This window comes from Myzus persicae, unplaced genomic scaffold (genome assembly GCF_001856785.1).
Source record: "Myzus persicae strain clone G006 unplaced genomic scaffold, MPER_G0061.0, whole genome shotgun sequence".
In the NCBI taxonomy this organism is placed as follows: Eukaryota; Metazoa; Arthropoda; class Insecta; order Hemiptera; family Aphididae; genus Myzus; species Myzus persicae.
In genome coordinates this window covers 13,412-25,895 of record NW_019100682.1, presented here as the reverse complement: position 1 = coordinate 25,895, position 12,484 = coordinate 13,412, and the positions used below count along the sequence as shown (strand labels likewise).

The 12,484-nt window shown below is 28.7% G+C and overlaps 1 protein-coding gene and 1 pseudogene across 1 annotated transcript; both read right to left on the bottom strand.

The window, feature by feature from the left end:
• Positions 1-1,890: 1,890 nt before the first annotated feature.
• Positions 1,891-4,417, bottom strand: LOC111041004. Its single transcript, XM_022325138.1, has 2 exons — positions 3,992-4,417; positions 1,891-2,904 (listed from the first exon to the last, which is right to left on the bottom strand). Exons 1-2 carry the CDS (start codon positions 4,415-4,417, stop codon positions 1,891-1,893), a joined length of 1,440 nt encoding a protein of 479 aa, XP_022180830.1.
• Positions 4,418-11,393: 6,976 nt separating this feature from the next.
• The window catches only part of LOC111040993, a 4,174-nt pseudogene continuing 3,083 nt past the window's right edge, over positions 11,394-12,484 (bottom strand).

Genomic DNA, 12,484 nt, shown 5'->3' with positions numbered 1-12,484 from the left:
CAAAATTGTTACAGACAGATAATGGTACAGAGTTTTTTAATATTGAATTAAAAAATTTAATGAAAAAATATAAAATTAGACATTACAGTTCATACAGTGTTATCAAATGTTCAATTTGTGAACGTGTGATCCAGACTCTGAAAAATAATATATATAAACATTTTACTGCAACAGGTACATGGAATTGGTATAATATAATATCAAAAGTTATACAAAATTATAATAATAACATAGAACAATTAAATGTACACCGAATGAAGCTCGAATGGATACAAACAAAATTAAATTTAATACACAATTTAATGATACATTGTATAAACCAAAATTAAAAGTTAATGACAAAATAAGAATATCTAAGTATAAACATATATTTAGTAAAGGATATACACCAAATTGGACAACTGAAATATTTACAGTTTCAAAAGTTTTACAGACAAATCCAGTAACTTATCAATTAAAAGATGGATTAGGCAATATAATCTTAGGTGGATTTTATGAACAAGAAATTAAATTAATTGATTTTCCAGACACCTTCCTCGTTGAACGTGTGATTAAAAAAGTTGGAGATAAAATGTTTGTTAAATGGTTAGGTTTTGATTCGAGTCAAAATTCGTGGATAACATCATCATATATTTTAAATTAAAGATTTTTTATGTATAATTCATTTATAGTAAAAATATATATGTTTTTTTTTATCAAGTAAAATTAGTTATTTTAACATATCTCCTGGTACTCTATAGTCTGTTTTAAAAACGTAATATATCCACAATCGATATAAGCCAAAAGCTCTATTTAGTGGTAAATTTATTCAATGAAAATAATAAAACTGTTGTATTATACCGCTAGATAATGCTTTTATACCGGTTGTTGAATCATTCAGTTTTTTATTAAATTATTTTGTCAGTTTGTAATGACCATACGCCAATGTATTTATCCCATCATTCATTATGTATCTTTTATCGTCATTGGCGCTGAGAACAAGCTTGTTCATTGTTTTCGAATGAACAACATGTTTATTTGATTGAATGAAATTCATGTTTCTGTGAGATTGTTTTTTCTCAACAGATCTATGGTTAATAAAAGCATTTAATATCTCTATGTAATCATTAAATTTCATATGGTTTTTTATTATATATTTTTTTACGCCTTTTGCTTTTTTTTCTACAGTATCATTTATGGTTTTATCAGCGTATAATTTTGGTCTCAATGAAACAAATTCTTTAAGAATTATTGATTTAAGTTCGTCCTTAAAAAATCCTGGTTGGCTTTTATGAATTTCACTAAAGCAATAATGGTCTTTAGGATAATTAGATGTATCAAAATATGGTAATAAATCATTTTTTAAATCATCGAAAAAATTTACTGTTTGAATAGCATATATCAAGGAATCTGTATCCGAATATAAAGAACTAATTTTTCTACCATATTTCTTTTTCATTACATTATAATGAAAATCATACATAAAAGTTTTCGAAACGTCTAAAATTACAGATCCTACGTTAATCGCTTTATCAAATTTAATAGTTTCCTTATGTTGATGAATAGCCATAAGATTCTTAGAGTATATAGTTCTATCCTTAAAATTAGTTTTTGTCTTTAATTTATTAGCTTTTTTTTTGACGAAACCAGTTTTATAGAAGTTCTTGTTCGAACATTCTCCATACATTTTCCAAAAACACTATTAATTAAAAGCTTCCAGAATTCTTTTTCAAAATCGTTTTTAGCTTCTGTTCTCATTTTAGTACAGAATTCAATGTAGGATGCCATCCATTTCTTTTGAGAAAAGCGGACAGCTCGATGAATTTTTACAAGTTTAAGACCGTGAGAAATCGCTTGTTTTAAATTTTTATAATGAACAATATAGTTTTTTTTCGGTAATAGTGTAGTTAACTATTTCTTAACTTTGGAATTTGGTGGACATTCGTTTAACGGTAAAAACGGGAAATCATTATGAGTCTTATGTAAATGTTTTGGATAGTCGATATCGACTTCTAATATATATCCAACTTCAGAATTATCAACAATTTTAGTTACGTCTATGTTTAAGTCATCAACCCATTCAAAATCTTTAAAAGGTAATTCCGTCAACATAGACTTTCCATATACATTTACACAATCAAGATATGTTATCCATGTAATCGGTTCCTTTGAATTATAATTCAATCCATCAATATTTGGTATGTTTGCTTTAGCAAATCTTTTAGTTGATTGATTTATCCCACCACGAATTGAATTCTCGATAAACAAAAGCATATTAGGACATTTTAACCTTTCTAATTTGATCTTAGTATATTTAAGCATACAATCATACGCAAATCCTGGAGCAGTCATATAATGAGCAGGATCTAATTCAAGAGTAGATAAACATAAGTCTCTGAAATTTTCAAACACGTCAGCTAGTATAGCAACATCAGTTTTTAAATAATGATCGCTATATTCACCTAATGTCTTTATATTAAACATGTTCCATACATTTTTCGCATGTATATAATCGTCATCAGTAATATTTTCATCGGTTAATGAGCTATAAAATTCAAGCTTTGAAGGTAAAAAAGAATCATCTAGTTTATTCCAACTATCGACATACTCATACGGGAAGGCTCCTTTTCGAGTAACTAGATCTAATACTTTAATAGAAAATACTTTAATAGTTTCTCTAAACTTCAACTTATCTTCGGATAAATTTTTTCCTAGTTTACTTAATTTTTCAGCTATAAAACGGTATGTATCAACAAACTTTATACTAAATTTTGGTGCGATTTCTTTACTAAATGATATATATTTTTCAGATGAATTAGGTATAACATGAATATCTTTATCGTTACACCCAAGTTCTCGAATTATGAAGTGACTGTCATATGTCAGATTATGAAAAAAGATTGGTACAAATGATGGACTAGTTAGCTGAAAATTACATTTAACACAAATACATCGTCTGTAATTTCCAGTTATATGACAGTGATCTCGAACTTTTAACAAATTATTATCTTTAAAAGATAATAAACATTTTTCACAAACCTTAGCCTTCTGGAAATGTTTTTCTTCTTTTAAAGTTAATTTGTTAGTTGGTAAATTAGTCTTATAAATATCATTAATTTTATTACCTATACTAATCATACTATTCATAAATTTTTTTGCCGCATTTTTACCACTATATATTGCTACTTTTCTAGGAATTTCAAACTTTTTTATTATTTTTTTCGGTATAATATTATAATCAACTTTTACATAAAATCCGTAACTCGTAAGTTTATGTAAATGTGTAATATGAGTTTTAGGTTTTTTACCAGTTTGAATGAATTTATCAGGTTGCTTAGCACTTAAAATACATTCAAAATCAGCGTATATAACAATTGAGATTCGTTGAGTATTTTTATAGTTTTTGAAATATATGAAATCGTCATCTCCTTCTTCAAACATTATAGGTCATCCTAATTTATTTTTAATACACATTTCTTTATGTCTAATTAATCCTGTTTCACCCCAAAGTTTGCTTTTACACGGCTTATTTCCAAAACTTGTAAAACATCCCTTACATATAATCAACTTTGAGCAATTTTTAGTTCTTTGGCTTCTAATAAACCTCGAGAAGTTGTTAATGTAACAATAATGAGATGTATTATTATTATAAAATAGAAATAGGTCAAAATGATTTTTTTTTTCAATATTGGTTATATGTAATGGGTAAATTACATTTTTATCATCTAAGCTGTAAATAATAATTGATACATTGTTTATTTTTTCAAATTTTTTTATCTGAGTTATAGGTGTTGGAAAATTAATACATTTAAAATTAAACCCACTTTTTTTTTCTAACATATCAAAATATTTTTTGTTAAACCGAGATTTATTCAATCGATTATCGTATTTACTTAGTATTGAATACTTGAAACATTCGTTATCGTTATTTTTTATATTTATAACTGCTTTTTTTTTTTTTTATATGATCAGGTAAATCTAAATATGTATTTCCTCCTTTAAGAGGATTAACTTTATTGATTCGTAATTGTATACAATCTATAGATTTAAGTGACCAGCCTGATTTTTTTGATATAAACTGTGCTTCCTCAGATAATAGTTTGTCAAACATTTTGTTTAATAAACTATTAAAATCAGATGATTTACATGCTAATACGTTTGAAGTTTTAAACGACATATCCTGTACTTCACCCGTTAATAGTTGTTCATATGTGCTATCAACATGTAAATTAAATTTTATTGTTGACTGGTGGTTTGATTGTGTTAACCTAGAATTTAACATTTCAGAAACATAACTAAAAAATACATGGTAGTCTATTATTTCTTCCTTATTCTTAACAATAAACGTTCTCGAACAGCTTTTAAATCGTTCAATTTCGATAAGTTCGCCCTCAGCTGATTCCATCCGTCTACGTTTAGTGATTGTATTTTTTTTCATTATGTAGCTGTAAATAAATGTATATGAAAAAAAAAATAATAATATATTCGTTCATATTCCTAACTGATTGAGATTTAATTATTAGTGTATCAGATATTCAGCATATTGTAGTGTACGTTTTAATTATTATTTCATCAGAACATAACAGAAAATGAAATTAAAGTATATTATTCAACGACAAATCACAGCCACCGAACGTGATCGGATTTGGATCATACGAACGCGTTGTAAGGTCATGATAGTGGTATGCGAAGTGGGCAGCAACGAGCGTGCGATTCACCCACAACGCTGGAACTTTTGCCGTCTACGCACATAGACCTAACGTACGTACCGTACAATCACTTCTGTGGAACATAATTCGTACCTGACACGTACAAGTTATACACAACAATTATACACCGTTGTGGTACGTGTCGAACTCGAATTTTTACGAATACACTTTCTGTTATATTAAATTACATTATAATGGCATATACATATATACCTATTAATGTTAATGATAGATTAATATATATTATAGCTAAGTTTTAGAATATTTTTAGTCTATATTCAAAGATTTTTCTAATTGTTTGGACGGTGAAATTAAAGAATTTCGTACAATTAATTTGCATGTATAAAATGAATATTGTGATTGTTGTTCGTAGTTAAGTTTTAGTTTTTTTTTTCATCTTTCAATTTTTTAATTTTTTGGTTTATATCAATGGTGTCCCGTCAGTTACAAAGATGCAGCCAAAAAACGACGTAGCTGGCCGACGGTAGGGCCAGCAGATACCAAATCTACTTCAACTTCACTTTACTCAACAGCCAACATGCATGCCTCTTACCACTTAAATTGTACTATCTGTAAAAACACTTTGGCATCTTCTCGTAATTTTTTAAATGAATTTAAAAGTTTTGTTAATAAGTTTTCTACACATGAACCCTTAATCAATACTGATACTAATGTTGTTATTCAAAAAAAATATGTGTCCTCTGATTCTAATATTGTTTGTAATTCTCTAAAAACCTACTACCTGAATGTACGTGGCCTTAGAACTAAACTGAACACTCTCAGGTGCAACTTTATTTTATTGGATTCTTATGATATAATTATATTAACTGAAATTTGGCTCACACCAGACATAGGTAATGCTGAACTAGGTTTCGTTGGGTTCCATATTTTCAGATTTGACAGGAATTTATATACAAGTCCATCCACCCGTGGTGGTGGTGTCCTCATTGCAGTAAAATCCAACCTTAATGCTTCCTTAATACTCAACAATTGCCTTAACGTAGAACAAGTATTTATAGCTCTAACATTTTTAAAAACTAAATTCTTAATCGGTGCTGTTTATCTACCTCCTAATTCTTCTGCTGACGTATATGAACAGCACTCACATACTGTTGAACAATTAGTATCCGTATATTCTCCTTGTAACATAATTATTTGTGGCGATTACAACATGCCAGGCATCTTTTGGTCACGTGATAACATTGGTCTTAAAATATTGGGGTGCTCCACACGTGCATCCACGCTCATTGGGGACTCGTTCTCTTTCCTAAACTTCTTCCAGATCAATTCTCATTATAATACTCATGGCAGCCTGCTGGATTTTGTTTTTTCAAATTCGAGCGAACTTTTAGTATACAAGTCTAGTCTATCGTTAGTGATCCCTGATCCATACCACCCACCTTTAGATATTAATTATATTTTAGAACGTCCGCATGGTATCAATAAACCTAGAAAGTTTAGGGATTTTAAAAATGTAGACTATGAACCTATAAATTAATTTTTATTATGTACAGACTGGGTATCAGAACTTTATAACCGTAGCACCAACGACGCCGCCTCTTTCTTTAATAGTAAGCTATCAGAGGCCATTGATAAATTCATACCTTTCAAAACATTTCATGAACATAAATTTCCTCCCTGGGTATCTCCTGAACTTAAAAGACTAATTTTTCAAAAAAAGCGAACCCATCTTACTTTTAAAAAATCAGGCCGATCGTTAGACTATAATGTTTTCTCAGAACTGCGGGCAAAATGTAAATATCTTTCAAAGTCGAATTACCGCGCGTATATTGGAAAAACAGAAAGAGCATTGTTCAGCTCTCCACGTAGTTTCTGGAAATATGTACGTGATTTTAAACAGTATCCTGAAATTCCAATTTCAGTACACTTTGGCGATAATTCATCAAACAATCCTTCTGAATCTGCTAACCTTTTCTCAGACTATTTTAAATCAGTCTTCTGTTCTTCTACCCCAAACCAATCCCAATTACACAGTTCTAGTAGGCTGCCATTTGATCTCCCTTCAGATATCAACTTCTCACCAGAGGATATTCTTTCAATACTATCTACATTGTGCAATAAAACCTCCACAGGTCCGGATGCAATCCCGGCCCCTTTTCTTTTCAACTGTCGTTTGACTATCTATATTCCGTTGTTCCTTTTGTTTAGAAAGTCTCTAGATGAATGCACGTTCCCTGAAATCTGGAAAATCTGTTCTATAACCCCTGTTTTGAAATCTGGTGATGCTTCAGACGTCACTAATTACAGACCAATATCAATAATCTCACATATTGCCAAGGTATTTGAATCTGTCGTTTATCATTGCATTAAGCGTAGCCTTAATCATGTATTGATTGATGAGCAGCATGGTTTCAGGCCAGGTAAATCTACCTGCACAAATGCTGTTTCCTTCCTATCGTACATTATTGATAATATTGATTCTGGTTCTCAAATAGACGTTATAATCACTGATTTTAAAAAGGCATTCGATACGGTCAACCACGAGCTGCTTTTTTACGAATTAGAACGTCTAGGCCTTGGATATCCGTTGCTTGGATGGTTCAAATCTTACATTACAGGTAGAAAACAATTCGTGAAAGTGGCTGGGGTATCATCCTGCGTAATCGACATTCCATCAGGTGTTCCTCATGGGGGGCACTTAAGTCCTCTGCTGTTCTCTCTTTTTATAAATTCTCTGTCCCAACACCTTAATAGGGCCAAGTGTCTTCTCTTTGCTGATGACATCAAACTATTTTTAAAAATTGACTCTGCGGCTGACCAGGCTGTTCTACAGAGTGAGCTTAATTTGTTTTCTACCTGGGTAGATCGTCTTGGACTGGTACTCAATCTTGACAAATGTCATTCAATTACCTTCACTAAATCACGTTCATCTACCAATAGAACATACTCCATCAAAGCCATTGCTTTCCACTTAAACAAGTACTCCAAATTAAAGACCTCGGTATCCTCTATACGTCTTCTCTTTCATTTAACCAACATATTGATTCCATAGTAGCACGTGCTCTTAAGGTTCTCGGATTTATTAAACGCAACACAAAACATTTCACATCAGTAAACTGTCTTCGTTCCCTCTACTGTACATTAGTGCGATCAATTCTCGAGTATGGAGTTGTGGTATGGCACCCATACCTTGCACAACACCAGCATAAGCTAGAGCAAGTACAAAATCGATTCCTAAGCTACTTAGCATTTGTGACTAAAACTGATGTGTCCCCTCATGACTATGTTCAATTACGTAATATGTTTAATATCCCTTCTCTCTCTTCTCGCTGCACCGATATAGATGTACACTTTTTAACTTCCCTTCTAAATGGTACCCTCGACGCACCTAATTTACTTGCTGTAATTCCATTCAAAGTTCCTACCCGTGGAACACGAAACCTAGACCAGTTTTATATTCCCCACCACTCTACTGCCTATGGTTACAATCATCCACTTCATAGAATGCTCAGAGTCGCTAACCTAAATGTGCCCTAGTTGTTTTTACTGCGTTCTAAGGCTGCTTTTGTTATTTTGTACGCTCTAGTTGTTGCTATAGAGTTCTTACACTTTATCAATGTTAATTTTTAATTTTTAATTTAATTGTTATTACCTACATAATATGTACTATTGTTAACTGCCGATTGGCGTAAAATATATATAAATAAATAAATAAATTATTCTTATTTTTTCTTTATGCATCTGTTCTTCTTTATCTTCGTTTAAATTTCCTTCACGCTGTTCATCATCTTTTTCAATTTGTACTTCAATGAACGAAGTTTATTCCATTTTATTCTTTTATTTTAAAACTGTAAATAGTAATATTTATTCAATAATTTATTAACTCAATAAAATAAAACATTAGAATATCTTATATTTAATTTTTACAACTGTTTATTCTTTTTTTTTTTTTTTAAGAGCTTAAATATAACATAGATTATACATGAAATATGGTTACATTTTCAATTTAAAACATTTAAAACATTCAATTGGTTACATGAATATGGTTTTAAGAAAAAAAAAATAATAAAATAAATAAGTAATTTTATTTTGAACGGTATATTAATTGCTTATCGTTAAAAGAATCGTAGCGATTTTAATATTTACTATTATCCTTCGACATCGTTTTTACAATATATTAAATAACAATATAATTAATGTTGTAAAGTGTATACATTTGAGATATTTTAATAGTTATACATTTATATAAATATAAAATGAGAAATGTGAAATATTTTTGTAAGAAAACGGTAACACTCGTTTGAGTGACAATCTTAGACAATTGTTTTATTGTTAGTTAAAATTTTAACGATGAGATATATTTCTCATCATCTCTAAATCAAAAAATTCTGAATATGTTACAGGTACAGGTACGGTGTTCATATTAATAGGGAACGGGTTACTTTCTAAATGAACCCCTTTTGTTAAGAATCGACGACATAATATACATCGTGTATAGTTACAATAATCTTTAAACGCTTGTATATCTTTAAATCGAATATACTGGTATAAAGGATTGTAAGTTCGAAACGTATAAGCACTAGATCTTTCATGATGATAACATGCACTGCTACACCACTTTTGGTCCTCTACATTTTGTATACACAGTTCAACTAATGTATAATTTCCAAGTGAATCGGTTAAAATATTTAATACAAAGTCCTTAACCATAAATGGATAATAATCTCCTACAAACATACAGATGATTTCAGGGTTAAAACGATAATATTCTAAAGATTCTAGAACATTGTTGATTGTTCTATTCCGTATATTGTTTGAATCGATTGAAGGCATACTGTAATTTATAAAAAAATTCAACCCGTACAAAATAAAACCATGCTCTAAAAATTAGGATAAATAATCTAGTTTAGTAAAAAAGTAATTGTAAAAAAATATTAAATTAGATTTATAATTCTTTTATGTTAGCATAACTAATGCTCAGCAATAAGATTTATATTATAACTAAATATTGTACACTTATACATTTGAATCGTTCCATATTATGTAACGTACACCTACCTACCTACCTATATTAACTAAATGATATATAGGTACTTACATTGTTATTTTGAGAAGTTCTGTTCAGACTGTGTTCAGTACAATGTTTACGATGAAACTGCGAGCTTCCTGATAATATGAGTATTGTTATATAGACGTTTCGTTGAAGCGGATATTAGTTTTTATAATAATATATTTTATATGATACAATTTTTTTTTTTTATTAAACATCAAAGACTGCGGTAGATTGATAATATTTTTTATAATTATTAATTTATTATAATTCATAATACTCTGTCCATTGACGTAGCAGTGACTTAAATTATTATTATAATTATATTATCACTGTTACGTTAATGGACAGAGCTGTCGCGGTTTTTGATGTTTAATAAAAAAAAAAATTAAAAAAACTATCAAAGTACCGCGTTACCGTATACTGTTATTACAGACGCTGTCCACTACTATTACTGTTATTATTATTGGTCTCAAAATAATATAAATTGATCAGTCAATACAAAATAACAAGTTACTTTTAGAAGTAGAACTCTACGTACTCGACGTATTTTAGCTACAAATTGTCTACTGTTTAAACTGTTTAAAGATATATTTAATTTATTAAAAAAAATAAAAATAATGTCATTTTCTAATTCGATCAATAGTGATTACGAAGAATCAATGAGCGAAAGTGATGTAAGTACAAAATAATATGTTTTTTATATAATTTATATTTATTAATTTTATTTTGGAAATGATTAAATACAATATTATATTTTTTATATAATACTGAATTATGTCGGTTTTGTATTATACCTACAGATGTAAATTAATAGGTACAGCGTATATATTTTTACTGGATTTTCAGTTACCAAATTGTATATAATTTCAGAACAATTATAACGAGACAAAACCGGAACTCAAAAAACAAAATAAAACAAAAAAAGATATGAAATCGAAAAAAAACAAAAGTTAAAAAAGTAAGTAAAATAAAACATCTACAGTATAGTAAAAAAATTACATTTTTATTTTTTTTGTTTTAGAATACTTCATATCTGGATAATATTGAAAGTTTGTTAAAAAATGAAAAAATTGAAACAGACATCATAAATTCTATTACGGTAAAACAAGGTGATAATTTAATAAATGTTAAATCTCCAACTGACGATAAAAGTTCCGATTACTGGACCATCAGTCACTATAAAGTTAACAATATTAAGAATATTGAAAGCAAGGACAGGTAATATAATATATTATATTATTTTCTTCGGTCAATGAAGAAAATAATTAAAAGCTCTTAAAATATATAAATAAATATTTTGTAGAGGAGACTAGGACAAAGCACATAGTTTATAACTTAATGTGTTAAAAAATTATGTTAATCCATTAAATAATTGTATGAAATGAATGTGAACACATTAATAAATTAACTCAGAATAAAAAAAACATTTTTAAATAATGTAATTAATTCCTTAATATGTTATATATATATATATATATATTTTTTTTTTTATAGATGGAAAGAAGCTGAATGGGAGAATTACTTATACTTACTAACCTGAAAACATTTTAATTACATTATACGCACTAAACCACTAAACCATACGTTCACGAGATGTTAAATTTAAAACTAACACATATAAGTTGATTTTTAAAATTCAATATTTATTATTTATTACATATATATTAAAAATAGTATATAAAATACATGATTTAACAAATGGTATCATATGAATCGGTTTCACAATTACAAATAACTTCGATTTTACAATATTTACCTAACACTTTTTGTACATACTGATTTCCCTTCATTAATAATACAAATAAACATTTAGGAGAGAAACGTGTATGTTCAAGAAATATGTCGTCTCCAAGTTCGAAGTTGTGCAAAATTATAGAACACCAATGACATTGAACCGCGTCGTCGACATTTATATACTCAAATCCGGCCTCGGCTAATTTATATTTGTTCTGAGTAATATTTGATGGAAATGTTTTAAACGTTTTCAATCTTGAAGAAAAATTAGAAAATTCTGGATATGCTGGTGATGAATTGAACCGTATTTGACCAACCAAAGAGTGGATATCGTTTGAACATTTTTGAAAGTTCATTTTTTTTTGAAAAATGTAATAATAACTTGAAAACAATTTAATGATATGATGAGAAAATTGAAAAGAATTAAACACAACTTCATTAAACAGCTAATCACTAGTAACTGAACATCATAAAACAAATAAATAATTGACTTTAACATTAATTATTGATAATTTATTTATCAAATGTTGATAAAAAAAAATATAGTGTTACCAACTTTGTGTTTTCTTTTTTCTTTAAAGTACACTTTTTGAGATTTTGTGTTACACGGTGAACGTATGTAGAAAAAAAGTGCTCAGAACATACATTAGGGTTTTTGAGATTTTCGTTACACGGTGGACGTATGTAGAAATGCCCCCTTGAACTGATGAAATCTCCCTATAAAAAAGGTGCTCAGAACATACAAATATATACTACTCCAAGCAAAACTCATTGAGTTGATAAAAAAAAGTTAAAATTAATATAAGCATAAAATAGGTATAATAGAACAATCAAAGTGTGTCTCATGCGATTGCGATAAGGATGATTATGTTTTTGGTATTTTAACCATTTATATTTGATAAGGATTTTGATGTATTTTATCTTATAGCTAAACTGGACTGGCCGTAGCTCGATGTCTAAATTTTGAAGTTATTTTCAAAGAAAAGCGAGAACAAAAAGAATAAATGACATTTTGGAATTTAGTACCTGGAAAATACAAAACCATACA

Bases quoted from the DNA above. Each gene is read 5' to 3' on its own strand.
- LOC111041004 (XM_022325138.1), bottom strand. From the start codon at position 4,417: ATGAAAAAAAATACAATCACTAAACGTAGACGGATGGAATCAGCTGAG. The intron at 2,905-3,991 runs GTTAATCCTCTT...TGTAATTTTCAG, and splicing joins TACAATTACGAATCAATAAA to CTAACTAGTCCATCATTTGT.